This window comes from Procambarus clarkii, chromosome 54 (genome assembly GCF_040958095.1).
Source record: "Procambarus clarkii isolate CNS0578487 chromosome 54, FALCON_Pclarkii_2.0, whole genome shotgun sequence".
NCBI classification, from domain to species: domain Eukaryota; kingdom Metazoa; phylum Arthropoda; class Malacostraca; order Decapoda; family Cambaridae; genus Procambarus; species Procambarus clarkii.
The window spans coordinates 26,291,155-26,305,293 of NC_091203.1; the positions used below are offsets into that span (position 1 = coordinate 26,291,155).

Consider the following 14,139-nt stretch of genomic DNA (forward strand, 5'->3'; position numbering starts at 1 on the left):
TCGTGTTTTTTGTAAAATGATGGAGAGGATCATTTTAAATAGACTTTTATATATAATAGGTGATCAGCTGTCTAGTAATTTGTTTGGGTTCCTCAAAGGAAAAAGTACCTCTGATTGTATTATTAAATGTCTAGCTAATGAAAATGATAATTATAGAATTTTCATTGATTTACAAGGTCCCTTGATTTGCGTAGAATGTTTACACAGATTAAGCTTGACCCTGAGGATATCAAAGAGATATTTATTTCTGGTGTGGTGATAATGGGTCCTATCACATCTGTCCAGGGAGAGTTTCAGAGCACGGTTTGAATTTTGTGAATCTTGTGGATTTGTTCATGAGCGGAGTGTTGTCTAAAAGCAGAGTTTGTTATATGGTATACAAAGTTCTGAAAGATTCCTTACACAAGTTTCTAAAGGTCGTTCTTATGTTAGCCGACCTGGCATATGCCGCTGATGTTATCCTCTTGATCTGAGCTTCAGGGACAGATCTGGCGTGATATCAACCCCCAGGTCTTTCTCTCTTAGACTCTTGAAGTACTTTATCTCCCAAATGACCATTATATGTCATATCAAGGGACCTTAGGTACTTCGTTAATCTTATATTGTTTCTGCTGTATTGTGCCTACCAATTTGTTGTCAACTACCATTTTAAGCTGTCATTGCAATCAATCATAGCTACCTATGTGCTTTAATATACTGTACCTATAATTTTCTCTCATCTTTTTTTTTCATTCCATGTAATTCCATGTAATTCCATTCCATGTTCCCCCTTTTTTTATCTTTATTTGTATTTGTTCTCAACACTTTTTATTCTTTATGCTCAATTAGTATTAAGTTCTAGATATTTATGTTTTTCTTGCCCGAAACGCATTGCGTAATAATGGCTTTAGGCATTGTATGTACTAGCTCTATCTATATATCAATCCATTAATGTAACATCACTTGTATGTATATACCTTACCTGAATAAACATCTGAATCTGAATCTGAATCTAATCTGTTATCATTTTTTTTGTCTATAAATTTTGCAAGTATTTACCTCCTTAAAATTTTCTTACATTAAGGACCTGCCCGAAACGCTGCGCGTGCTAGTGGCTTTACAAGACTGTAATTACCATAATTGTATCCTCACATTCCTTATGTACATTCTTGTATATGCATAAATAAATAAATAAATAAATAAATAAATAAATGATACCTTGTATCTGGTCTCCTGCTCCCTATAACCTGTCTTCATAACATTGCATTTGCTTGGGTCTAACAACCATTTGTTCGACCATTCCTGCAGCTTGTCCAGGTCTTCTTGAAGCCTCAAGCTGTCCTCCTCTGTCTTAATCCTTCTCATAATTTTGGCGTCGTCAGCCAACATTGAGAGGAATGAGTCTATGCCCTCTGGGAGATCACTTACGTATATCAGGAACAGGATAGGTCCGAGTACAGAGCCCTGTGGGACTCCACTGGTGACTTCACGCCAATCTGAGGTCTCATCCCTCACTGTAACTCTGCTTCTTATTGCTTAGGTACTTCGTTATCCACTGGAGCGCCCTACCAGTTACTCCTGCCTGTCGAACCCATTGTTGATGTGACGACTTATATTGAATTGTGTAACTAGCTCATCAAGATTGTAACTTGCTTAGCTAAATGAATTGTGGGGTTCAGTCCCTGAGCCCATTATGTGCCTCTGTAACCCTTTCCCCTATCGCCCACAAGATGGGTATGGGGTGCATAATAAATGAACTAAACTAACTGTTTCTCCAGCTTATGCATCAACATTTTATGGGGCTGTTTATCTAAGCTTGTTAAAAAAATTAAATCTATGAGAAAAAACGAAAGCGGGTTTAAGATTTATGCAAAAAATTTGTTGTTTTTGCTGATTGATGAGCGACGACGAGGATCCAGGGGTCGGATGCGCCCTAAAAAAAAAAATGTGTAGGAGAAAACATAAAACTATACAATTTCCTGAGTGTCAACTGGTGATATATAGATGGTCTGTACATTTTCTTTTATCCGAGGCCATAAAATGTATTTCTTCTTTTAATTGTTTTAGGTGACCACTTATATACATACATCTCTATTTCTGTATTGTATATTATTGCATAACGAACACAGCAGGAAAATGTTAGAACAAATGCCAATACTTGCGTGACGTCATCTGTTTCTCCTGCTGATGTCTAGGAAATGATGACGGACGGATGTTTACGTTGAGTAGTTTAATGCTGCAAAGTTATATATTTTTACCATGGAAGGCGTGGGCTCTGAAGTCAGCCTTAAAATAAGGGTGAGTATTAACACATTTTCAGACGTGTGGTGTGTTAGAAACTTGTGAAAGTCTCCCTTTGAAAGTTGATGACACTGGAGTGAGAGTTGGAAAAAAAATGTCTGGGGCAGAGTGTGGTATAGACGGCTTAATTAAGAGATCCACGGTCGTGTTGGTGGTGTGAACCACTTGACCATTATATGTCATTGCCAAGTATGCCAAGTCTTCAAAGAATTTGCAATAAAAATGGATAATCAAATCGTACACCGGCCTTTCGACAAAAACTGCTTCTAATCCTAGAAACCATATAATTAATTAATTTTGCTGGGGACAGGCAGCTTGTGTATATTTACATGGTAGGTTTATATCGTGGGTGCCCACAAGGTGGAACTCCTCACCTCCTCCAGGTTGTAAGGCCCACAACAGCTGCCTAACTCTTGGGCACCTGTTTACTGCTAGGTGAACAGATGCACAGTGAATTATATAGTTAATTAACTAATGACACAGCTAGGTACTCTGTAATTGCTGACATGAAAGGAAACTTCGCTAATGCACAAGGAATTGTGATCCTAAATGAGCTGACATGTATGGGTGTCAATCCGTATCACTCATGACATGGACTGAAGATTCCCTCACAGGAAGGGAAGCAGAGGTTTGGTTGAACGGAGCAGGCGGTGGCAGGTAGGTAAGACCATAGGGGTTTTACTCTATGGGAGAAGAAGCATCTCTTGTTTTCTGTCCTACATTGTGGCTTGATGAGTTTGTAGCTCTTACCCCTTGTATGTGGTACATTTGACCTTTTTATTTTTGTTTAAATTAGTGGTGTGGATTAATATCTTCCCCTATTACTGGAGGGGAAAAAAGCATTGAAGTCAGTGACATGATGGTTCATGTGTTATAATTTATATTTTTTTAAGTGCTATCTTACTTGCTACCTTAGTAGTGTTAAATTTGCCTTTATTCTGTGTGATGGTGTATGTACTGCTGTTTTCTAATACTGTTTGATGATAAGTTTGTTGTCTCTGAAGTTCATAAAGAATTGCTCCTGCTTCATGTGTGTGACAAGCATTGTCTCTATTATTAATCCAGAAGGCACACTTATGTTCATAAATCATTGATGCAAAGTATAGGGATGTCTCACTAATGCATACTTTGTCACAGTTATTACAAAGCAGAGTGTACACCCGAGCCATTGAACTTGTACAGTACTGAAGTTGATGTTTATACAGTATTGACTTAGTCCTATTGACTTGCCACAGTCCCCGTGGCGAAGTGGTAAGACACTCACAATCGTATATAAACCTTTATATACATATATGTATATAAAATTGCAAGTGTCAGTTATGTTCGTTACTATTGTCTTGTTAGGAAGGTGAGCCATTGCACTGGTTTTGATTTGTTAGTACTGTGCTATTAATCATCATTTGTGCTTGATTTATGTAGTATTACCTAATGAAGAGTAGTCTTAGGAAGGACTCAGTAGTGTATTGGCACTCACTTTCAGAAGACTGCTGGCTACAAATTGTAAAAGCCCAAAGAAAAAGAAAATAACTACTGTATATTACTCTGCTTCATTTTGACCTATTTTGTTGAAAGCAAATGTGAACAAGGTCTTTCTTGTAAATTCCAGTGCAATGCAAGAAACCTTTTTACAAAAATGTATTGCACAAATAGCTTCTTTTGTAGTGTTTCTCTACAAAGTTATATTAGCATATACTGTACTTGATTATGTTACCTTGTATGCAAGTACAGTACCTGTACTGGTACTGTACCACTCGGTCGGCCGAGCGGTCAGCACACTGGACTTGCAATCCTGTGGTCCCGGGTTCGAACCCAGGCGCCGGCGAGAAACACCTGTTACCTAGCAGTAAAATAGGTACCTGGGTGTTAGTCAGCTGTCACGGGCTGCTTCCTAGGGGGGGAGGCCTGATCGACGACCGGGCTGCGGGGACACTAAAGCCCCGAAATCATCTCAAGATAACCTCAAGATGTACTATAGTTCAGAGGAGAGCCTCGCAAACAGTATCAAACGGTAGAGGAGAGCCTTGCAAACTAAAAAACCATCCACAGGTTAAATAAATGTAAGACATAAACTCAAAATGTCCATGAATATTAATTAAGCCTACAATATCAGCATTTGTAAGTTATCTGTTAGGACAAGTTTAACAATTATTGAAATGGTGGTGTTGTTGCAGGATGTGTTTACTGTGATAAAGAAAATCCTACATTTAATTGTATTTATCTATTTTCAGTCTGCCATAAAGGCAAAACTGGTGGAACTTGGAACGTATGTGGGTAAGTAATCAGTCTGTCTTACACAAATAGGTATAGTATTCCAGTTTATTGCTCAATGAGTCTTGATATATTTGATCCAAGCATGTCAATTGTGGCATCTCTGTACATTCCTTTCTTTGTCATGAATAAATCAGTTTGTGATGAGTTGCCCCACATCCAACTTACTTCTTATGTAGAAAAGTGCAGTTAACAAAAAGAAATGTGTTGGATATGAAGCTACTTAAGATACTGCACTAATGAGTTTTTTGTTCATCATCTTTTGCCTCCTCATCTTTTTATCATTAGATTATTTTTCTTTTATTTATTGAGGCTATTTCACTGTAATTTCAGCAGAGTTATCACTTTTGTTAATTTATATTGTAGTTATATGTTGATATCAAATTTTGTTACAATGTTCCTATTCATCTTACCTGATCTGTTTGATTAAGGACCTGCCCAAAATGCTGCGCATGTTAGTGGCTTTGCAAGAATGTAAAAATACCAATATTATTTACTCTCAAACCCATTACCTGCTTGATACCTGCTTGATGGGGTTCTGGGAGTTCTTATACTCCCCATGCCCGGCCTGAGGCCAGGCTTAACTTGTGAGAGTTTGGTCCACTAGGCTGTTGCTTAGAGCGGCCCGCAGGCACACATACCCACCACAGCCCGGTTTGTCCGGCACGTTTTTTAGAAAACAGTCTAGTTTGCCCCTGAAAACGTCCACGGTTGTTCCAGCAATATTTCTTATAGTCGCTGGGAGGACGTTGAGCAGCCGTAGACCTCTGATGTTTATACAGTGTTCTCTGATTGTGCCTGATTGATTTTAGTCAGTGTCATAAGAGGCCTGGCACCATCCTTAAGTGTGTGTACTATACTACTGTATATAGCTATTGAAGGCTACTAGAAAGTTTCATTATTCAGTGCTAATTTTTTTTTTCAAATCTGGCCCTTACTTTTGGTTTTTCGTAAGTACTGTGTGCTGGACTGTTTTGGAGTCTATACATAATAAAATAATAAATATGGTAATGCATGCATATTGTTTTAATTTGTTATATTAATTAACAAAAATAAGAGAAGATCAATAAATTTTCTCATGAAAATTATGATAATTGAAAAGTTGATGAATTCCTTTTACCTCTTTGTAGATGAAGAATTACCAGACTACATCATGGTGCTGGTTGCAAACAAGAAGACAAAAGACCAGATGGATGATGATTTAAGTCTTTTCTTGGGCCACAATACAGAGCGCTTCACCTCCTGGCTTCACCATGTATTGCAGAAGTTGAATGCTGCTGCACTTTTACAAGGTAAAAATTATTGTATTTTTATTCTTTATTTGCAATAAGAGACTAAAAGGGTCTTGTGTTATTGTTCGCTATAATCTCCGACTTAACGGCACTGTACTGTACTTTTCAATTTTCTTTTCAAGCTTCCAGCTCCAATAAAATTTAATGGTTACTTTTCAATCCTCCAGCAGGGTCTTTAGTAGGTAGTACATTGATATGCTGATGGTTTATGCTACCAAAATATAGAATACAGTATACATTGGAACCTTGATTTTTGAATGCCCCTGTTTTCAAATTTTTCAGTTCTCAAGCTCAATTTCTTAGAAAAATTTGACTCTGGACTTCTAAGTTTGCTTTGGTGCTTGAGTTTGTTGATACACCTATGGGCCGACCAAGCACATGGTGCTCTTCAGTTTGCCAGTGTCTCCCGCTTAGGGATGATCTAACCTGTCCTCTTATTACAAATTACGTCTGAATTTGGTAATTTGCCTGTATGGCTGAAAATGGATGTAATTTGAAAATGAAAAAAATTTAAAATAAATTTTGGGATTTTGTTTTCCAAAACAGTAAGTTAACACTTTGGCGTACCCCACGCGCCACCCTTCAACTGTGCAATATGGGACCCAGGGCGTCACGGGAGCGTGCGTAAATTCTGAAAAGTGTATACTCTCTTCAACTTTGTCACCTTAATTCTCGTCCTACGAGATTAAATTTTGTATCATTGTGTTCGCAATAGAATTCTCTACAGCACTAAATGCATATAACTCCAAAAGCCCGGCTAATTACCCGCAGCAAACAGAGAAAGTGCGAACAAGTTACCCAGGAGCGCGCAAACACGATAAATGTTTTCACTATTTTCACTCTGGTCACCTCAATTTTCGTCCTAGGTCTTTCATTTTGGTCTCAATGGGTTCGCAATAGAATTCTCTAGAGGAACATTAGCATATAAAATAAAAACCTGGTCACGCTCCAACCGCCGACGAGTTGAAGACGGGCCACGCGTTAGCAGCAAGTGAGCGCTCAGACGCCTTCCAGCTACACTCCCAATTCCTGCCCTTTTCAAGCCTTTCTTTTGCAATTTTCTTCCGGGAAGGGCCTTGTTCATGATCACTATCCATCGTGGAGTAAGCGTAGATAGTTTCTAAAGCCGCAGTAAGAAATATAGCCACGGAAAATAGCCGAAATGTTCACACGTTTGAGATGCGAGTGGAGGCGACATTGGTCACAAACAGTGGAGCGAAAACAATGGGCCCACGGCGTGTGCCAAGCCGCCTGAGGGCCACAAGGCTCAACAAAGAAAATGGGAAGACATCGGCGCGCATTTTAAAACCAGTCCCCAAAAAATCGGATAAAAACCTGATTTTGGCGATTATTTAAAGTGGATGACGCAATGCTGCGTCATCCCCGGCATTACTGACAGTAAACGGATGACGCAATGCTGCGTCATGCCCGGGCGAAAGTGTTAAGAGGCCTTTAGTAGGGTAGGAGGGCAGGAAATTGTCCTAAAGTTTCAAAACGTCATGAAAAAACGTTAGTTGAAAGTTTCCTCTCCTAACCTAACCGAGTAAGCCAGACAATTCAACAGAAAACGGGATAATACATCACTTTCATGAGCCGATTTCATTTCAAATTACGTCCATTTTCTGTGGAGAGCCCTTTCAGCTTCCCGGAGCTATACTGGGCTGATGTGTATATATTAGACCATGGCAACAGTCAATCGAAGGAGTTCTAGGCCTACCAGGGACCAGAGCCAGAACCTGGCCCCCCTCAAGAGAGGCATGAGGAGCAATGGCCTAAAGACACCCCATGTAATTGCAAGCAGCCTTTGCCATCTACCAGGTCTGGCACCCAGAAAGTTAGGAATTCCAAAACAAACTACTGCTGATCAAATAAATTGCAAGCCGAAAGCTGAACTAGCAGTAGAACTCCCCAATCAAAACCAAGGAAACAACTATAACGTCACCACAAACGCTGCGCATCCGTCTGCACAACCCCCACCCTTACCTCCCCGGGAGAGGGACGGGGTGGGGGTCCCAGACCTCCATGCTGGCAATTCTCCTCAGTTCACAGGCTGTTGTGAGGGCGAATGGTTGATCGATTCTGGCTCCATCCTTTTAGCAGTGCTGCAGTGCGGTGTTGTTCAGTTTTGCTATCGTGCGAGCCAGGAGTAACACAAGAGTACTGGTGCTGCATACACCTAGGGCCACTTTCCTTACGTGCCCTGTAAGTACTGCCCTTGCGGCTTCAGGGTTATTTTCCCTGAGCCGTTCGAGAACTACCTCCATGTGGGTCTGTTGCTGCTCGGTGATTGCCCGCCCTTGGGGGTTCAACTGGGGTGGTTCGTACTCCTGTTTTCCCTTGGGTAGGAGGTAGTATCGTCACTGGCACTTGCTTTATTGGTAATTCCCATCCATGTTAGAGTACATTACCTAGAAGCTCACTTTCCTATACAGTATCTATTTTCACCCACCCTCCCCACAAGTGTAGGAAGATGTTCCATGAGCATTGCTACTTGGGTAGGGTCATCCTCCTGTGAGGTAGTTGCCAGGGGTACAGGGGAAGGTGGAGTGGGGGATGCAGAGCATAGGTCTTGCTCAGGCCTGCTTGGGACAGGAAGAAGTCCTGGGAGTGAGGGGGACTGGGAGTGCTTGAGGTTGGGGCAGGGATTGCTCGGGAAGAGGGCACGTCCTCCTGTGGTGTAGTTAACAAGGGGTTTGAGGGAGATGGAGTGGGGGGGATGGGGGGGGGCTTAGGTCTTGCCTGGACCTGTCTGGGGCAGGAAGAAGACCAGGGGATGGGAAAGCAGGGGTTACTCGGGGTAAGGGGGGGGGGAGGGAGGATTTGGGTGATACGGTGGGCATTGTGCAGGGGCAAGGAAGGATTTGTGCTGGGGGTGGGAGGGGGCCGTATGGGGTGGTGGGCTGGAGTGTTGTAGTCACCTCTGGGGTTCCTGAATTGCTGGATTGGGGTTCCCCACTTCCCTCTGGGATTGCTGGGTTGGAGGCTAAGGTTCCCTGACTTCCTTCCCTCTCCCTGCACCTTTTCCTTGCATCTGCTGCCCTTATTATCTCGTCCCTGGTCATGTCCCTCTGAAGGTATACCTCTTTGTAATTCCTTGCATTTTTCAGTTTGCACTTCTTTCCTCTTTGATGGACTTGATCCTGAATACTACCTGATCAATCTCTTTTTGTCTTTGTTGTAATGGCCAATCCGGAAAAATTGTATGTAACTGTGTACTGTATTTTCTTTAACTGTTATATATAATGGTATCAAATAGTTTGACTTTATAACTATCATTTCTTGTTGGTTTCAGATTCGAATGCAATAAACCTATAACGAGTGGCAAAATTTTGCATTTCTTTATTCAAAAGGAATATTTTGCATTTCTTTAGTACTACAAAAGATAATGTAACTAATGTTGATTATAATAACAATACAGTAGTATTTGTGTACTCTACTTCACTTAACCGTAAGTTGGTCAATATGTGAGCTGATCAATATATTCACTGATCAAAGTGAATACCCATTCCTGAGTGAAAAAACAATGAAAATTTGTATTAAATTTTCAACAACATATTTGTGCAAAAAGACATTTTCATCTGTTATAGCAATTAAAACTCAGTACGGTCTCGGCTTGAAATAAATACAGCTCTCTGTTTTGCAGTAACGTCATCGGAGCCAAAAATCCATAAACTTCTTTCAAACAAGCAGGAACAAATACCACTCTAAAAATGTGTAAAATTTAAATAATCTTCAGTTATTCAGTAATAATTAAACTAACTTTAATAATTTTCTTACAAATTAAACAACCTTTAAAGATTTTGTTAAGATTAAATGAACAATTATAATTTTGTTATAATTAAATAAGCATTTATAATTTTGTTATATTAAATAGATGCATTTCATATTAATAAAATGAATGATTTTTATCATTATTTTACAAATGTATTTATCTTTAAAAAAAATCATATTAGTGGTCCTCGAGATATAAAATTATAAATTTAGTGGCCTGTGAGGTCCGAAAGGTTGGCGACCGCTGGTCTATGGAACATTGACCAAGAGAATGCAACTGCATATGAGTCACTATCATCGCCATTTTCTCCCACTTCCCAGCCTCTGAACATTGTTGTTGTTGTTTAAAATTTGCTACTTCTAACAAAAAGTTCCAAGTAGCACGGGCCATGGTGAGCCCATAGTGAACTAATCTCTGAACATGTGTGATATGTGTTGAGGTTTCTTCCTTCCCAGAGCAGTTGATTATCTATATCTTTCTTTCTATGGTAATAGGTCACCACTCCCAGTGTGCATCACTGGTACAGTAGAGATACTACATACCTGAGGGAAGACTTTGGTTTATTTTTGTAATTGATTCCTTCTTTTGGAAAGATTTTATCCTTTTTCTATTTAATTTATGAGGTTTATCTTATTAAGGCTACAATTTTCACTAAACTGTATTCTGTATTACTGTTTCTCTCTTCATAGTTACAACTACACAACAAGAAGAACCAAAGAAGAAGGATGCAGAAGAGGATAAAAGAAGAGATAGAGAAGAAGAAAAGAAGAGAGAACGGGATGAAGAAAGAAACGGGAAAAGGCAGAAGAAATGAAAAAAATGAGGGACGAAGAAAAAAGGAAAGCAAAAGAAAAAGAAAAAGCAGATAGAAAAAGGAAATCTAGTGAGAGAAAAGTTGAAAGGAAAGACAAAAAACTTAGAAAGCCTGACTCTCCTGTTTCTCAAGATAAATCATCCAAGGAGAAAAAAGTTATTGTCGCACCGGTTAAACTATCAAAGTCAAAAGAAGCCAGTTAAAGAAAAGGAAAGCAGAGAGAAGATAAAAATATCATCTGTTAAACAAAATGCAGTTTCTACAGAGAAGACACCACTGGCTACTGCACCAGAAACTTCCGTACATACAGACAAAATGTCAAGAAAACTGAAGTCCCAGGTTAGGGGGAAAGTATCCTGTGCTGACATATTTCGAGCTGAAGCTGCAGGGGGTGGAGAAACAGTTAATTGTTGATGAAGAGGAAGATATAGAAGACATGTTAGTTCTTAGGGCAGACATTGGTGAGTAGTAAACACAGTAAATGATGATTTATAGTATAAAATCTCATTAACATATTTTCTATGCAATAACCATGTAGTATTAAATCTTTCTATCTCTCCATCACTGGTGTCCTTGTTCTACTCTCTTACTGTGGGGAGCCCCGTTGTCTTCCTGGAGCTATCGGATTGATATTAGCTATGTTAGTCTGGGGCTTCCGTCACATGGAGTTCTGCCTACCTGGAACCATGGGTTAGAACCTGCCTTCCTCAGAGAGGTGCAGGGAGCAATGGAGAGACCCACACAAGACCCAGCCAAGACCAAATCTGAGAGGGAACCAGATGGGATTTCTCTTCCTCCAGTTCACGAGGAACCCGAACCCGGCGAGCTGGGAAAGAACCAAATCCCTGGGGAGCAGACTAATATGGCTAATATCAATCCAGTAGCTCCAGGGACCCTCCAGGGCTCACCCAGAAACTACTGTTTCATTACAGTCAACTCTGTTTTTTTATTAAAACTTCTCTTCTGGCCTTATTTCTGTCACCTTGAAGACCCCCTTCATCCATAGATCTACCAAATCAGCTACTGGTACTGGTAATGGCTCCAAACAGCCTCCACTTACGGGATATTCATGCCTGTGCCACCTCTTGGGTGGCTTAATCTCTTCAATCTTAAGCCTGTCATGATAAAGAGTGTTTGTAAATTTTTTTGTGTTTGGCAGCAGAATTTAATTTTTCTAGTTTTGTAGTTAATCTCAGATCCTCTGCTCCCCTCCCCTTGTCTTGTAGAGCGAGTCAGGTAAAGGTCTTGACTCCTGGTAAGTGGCAGATGCATTACATATGTCTTATGTTTGGGCTAAGGCTCAATGGTACCATAGTAAATCTTGGGGAGCTGCTGGGGCCCACCAGAAAAGGATGTTTCATGACATTCAACGCTTGATTTCTGTATTATGCCATATTTTGGGAAACTTCCTGGTTTTCTTCCTGCCATTGTTGTGGGCTGCAGTCTTTTAGTTTGTCTGCCATTGCTCTTTCTGCCTTAATGCTCATCTAGCTGTGTGCCCAGCACTCTTTGGACAGTATGTCTCTGGCCTCGAGGTGTGGTGTTTTGTTTTTCATGCGTATACTTCTATCTTCCATTCTGCTTGTCTAATGCTTTTTGGCTATCTTCATTCATTGCAGTGGTACCAACTATGCAAGTTCAGAGACCTGGTAGTTTTGTGTATGTATGTCTGTGGTACCAAAGCTTAGTGTACTGTAGGGCTAATGAATGCCACCCAGATAAGAGAGTTCCATTTCATTTCAGTCTTGATTTCTCTGCAACATTTACTTGTACTCTAAAATAACTTTGTATTAACTCGGACTATCTCATCGACTCAGAAGCATTTTATTTGCTTGATCTCAGAATACCTATTGTGACATTAACAAGCAGAATATTGTGCATGAATCAATTCCTGGGCTAATTCTTCTCCTAAGAATCCTTCTGGCAGGAGCAACCATAGATGAAAGCAATTGAAATAACCTTAAATTGTTGGTTTGTTATGTGAAGAAATACTTTATTTGGGAAAGGACTGTATGGTAATTCATTGTAAAATGTGGGCCCTTGGGTAGTTACAGTGCAGTACATCTTTGGTTTATCACTGTTTTATTTTTCCATTCTTTTATTAGCATCTTAAAGTATTCTCATTCTGTTATCAACAATTTTCAGATGAATTGGGTCTTGAATTAGAGGAAGAACCAGCACCAAAAAAGAGCAAAAATAGAGCAGAGACAAAAGATTTCAGCTCCCAAGGCAGAAGGTCGAGTAGAACCAAAGGCTGAAGTGAAAATTGAATCGAGGATAGAGCCTAAACAGAAGATCAAATCTAAACTTGAGCCTGTTTCTACCAGAGTATCTGCTAAAGAAAGATTGGAATAGTGGTGCTTCCTAAGTCTGATCAGCCCAGGGAGAAGGTATGTTTGAATGTTCAAATACAGTAACTCATATTCCTAAGCATAAATCACTCCAGTTTTTAAAACTTAGGGGGAGCCGGTCGGCTGAGCAGACAGCACGCTGGACTTGTGATTCTGTGGTCCCGGGTTTGATCCCGGGCGCCGGCGAAGAAACAATGGGCAGAGTTTCTTTCACCCTATGCCCCTGTTACCTAGCAGTAAAATAGGTACCTGGGTGCTAGGTCAGCTGTCACGGCTGCTTCCTGGGGGTGGAGGCCTGGTTGAGGACCGGGCCGCGGAGACACTGAAAAGCCCCGAAATCATCTCAAGATCTCAAGATAACCCCGAGGTGGATCTCTTCGCGGTAGCGTGGTCGCGGTGCTTTCCTCTATATGTGGCGCCCTTTCCCGACTGAGAGACTGTCAGGGTCGATGCCTTTCAGCGGGACTGGTCGAGGTAGGGGTTCATGTACCTCTTTCCTCCGGTTCAGCTGTTGCTCCAGGTCCTGACTCGCTTGGAGACTTTCCAGGAAGAGTAGTCCTCTTGGCACAGTGGTGGTCGGCCCTGCTGTTGTTTCAGGCGCTGCTTGCTCGGTGTCCGAACCCGAAGGTTTTCCCGCGGCTCCGCCTCTTCCAGCAGATCAGACCGGTGCGCCATGTGGCAGGTTCGATCTTCTCCTCGATCGTCTTCGCGTATGGTATTTTTGACCTCAAGTTTATCATCATCTCTATATTGATCAGGTGGTTTCCTTGTTAGTGTCCCACCTGCAGGCTTCGTCTCGGTGGCAGTATGTTTCCTGGCAGTCCTTCCGTTTCTTTCTGACTCCTCGTCATTGTGCTTCGCTTTCGGTTCGGGTGGTGCTGTCCTTTCTCTTTTGGTTGTTCCAGGAACGTCATCCTATGCCGAATACTGTCGCCTCGTATTATGTGGTGCTGGCAGTGCCTCTTCAGCTTGCTTTCAGTATTGATGTTACTTCTGTGCCGTTTCGCAAGCTGTATCCTGCGTTGTTTCACCTCTGGCCTGCTCATGTGCCTCCTGAGCCGTCCTGGTCTTTGGACAGAGTGCTTTTCTTTCTCTCTTCTCCTCGGTTTGTTGTGGCCCCTTCGGTTCAGGATTGTTTCCTGAATTGTTTGGTCGTGGCGCTCGGCTTGTTCGTCTGCAGCCGTCCCCTTCTTTTCTGGTGAAGAATGAGATGGTTGCATTCTGGAGGGACCTTTGGGTTGTTGATGCTTGGTTGGTCAGGCCGAGTGTGCATCATCCTTTGTGTCCGGTTGTGGCCTTCCTCCGTTATTTGCGCACCACGGCTTCTGTGTCCGGGGACGTTGGGTTTATCCAGTTTCCCTC

The 14,139-nt window shown here is 41.3% G+C and overlaps 1 protein-coding gene across 1 annotated transcript; it reads left to right on the forward strand.

Annotated features, from left to right (window-relative positions):
• Positions 1 to 2,141: 2,141 nt before the first annotated feature.
• Positions 2,142 to 12,757, forward strand: LOC138352562 (zinc finger CCCH domain-containing protein 14-like). Its single transcript, XM_069305052.1, has 5 exons — positions 2,142 to 2,277; positions 4,509 to 4,551; positions 5,679 to 5,840; positions 10,302 to 10,887; positions 12,572 to 12,757. Exons 1-4 carry the CDS (start codon positions 2,239 to 2,241, stop codon positions 10,424 to 10,426), a joined length of 369 nt encoding a protein of 122 aa, XP_069161153.1. The 5' UTR covers positions 2,142 to 2,238; the 3' UTR covers positions 10,427 to 10,887; positions 12,572 to 12,757.
• The last annotated feature ends 1,382 nt before the right edge of the window (positions 12,758 to 14,139 follow it).

Bases quoted from the DNA above. Each gene is read 5' to 3' on its own strand.
- LOC138352562 (XM_069305052.1), top strand. From the start codon at position 2,239: ATGGAAGGCGTGGGCTCTGAAGTCAGCCTTAAAATAAGG. The intron at 2,278-4,508 runs GTGAGTATTAAC...ATCTATTTTCAG, and splicing joins AAGTCAGCCTTAAAATAAGG to TCTGCCATAAAGGCAAAACT. The intron at 5,841-10,301 runs GTAAAAATTATT...CTCTCTTCATAG, and splicing joins TGCTGCTGCACTTTTACAAG to TTACAACTACACAACAAGAA.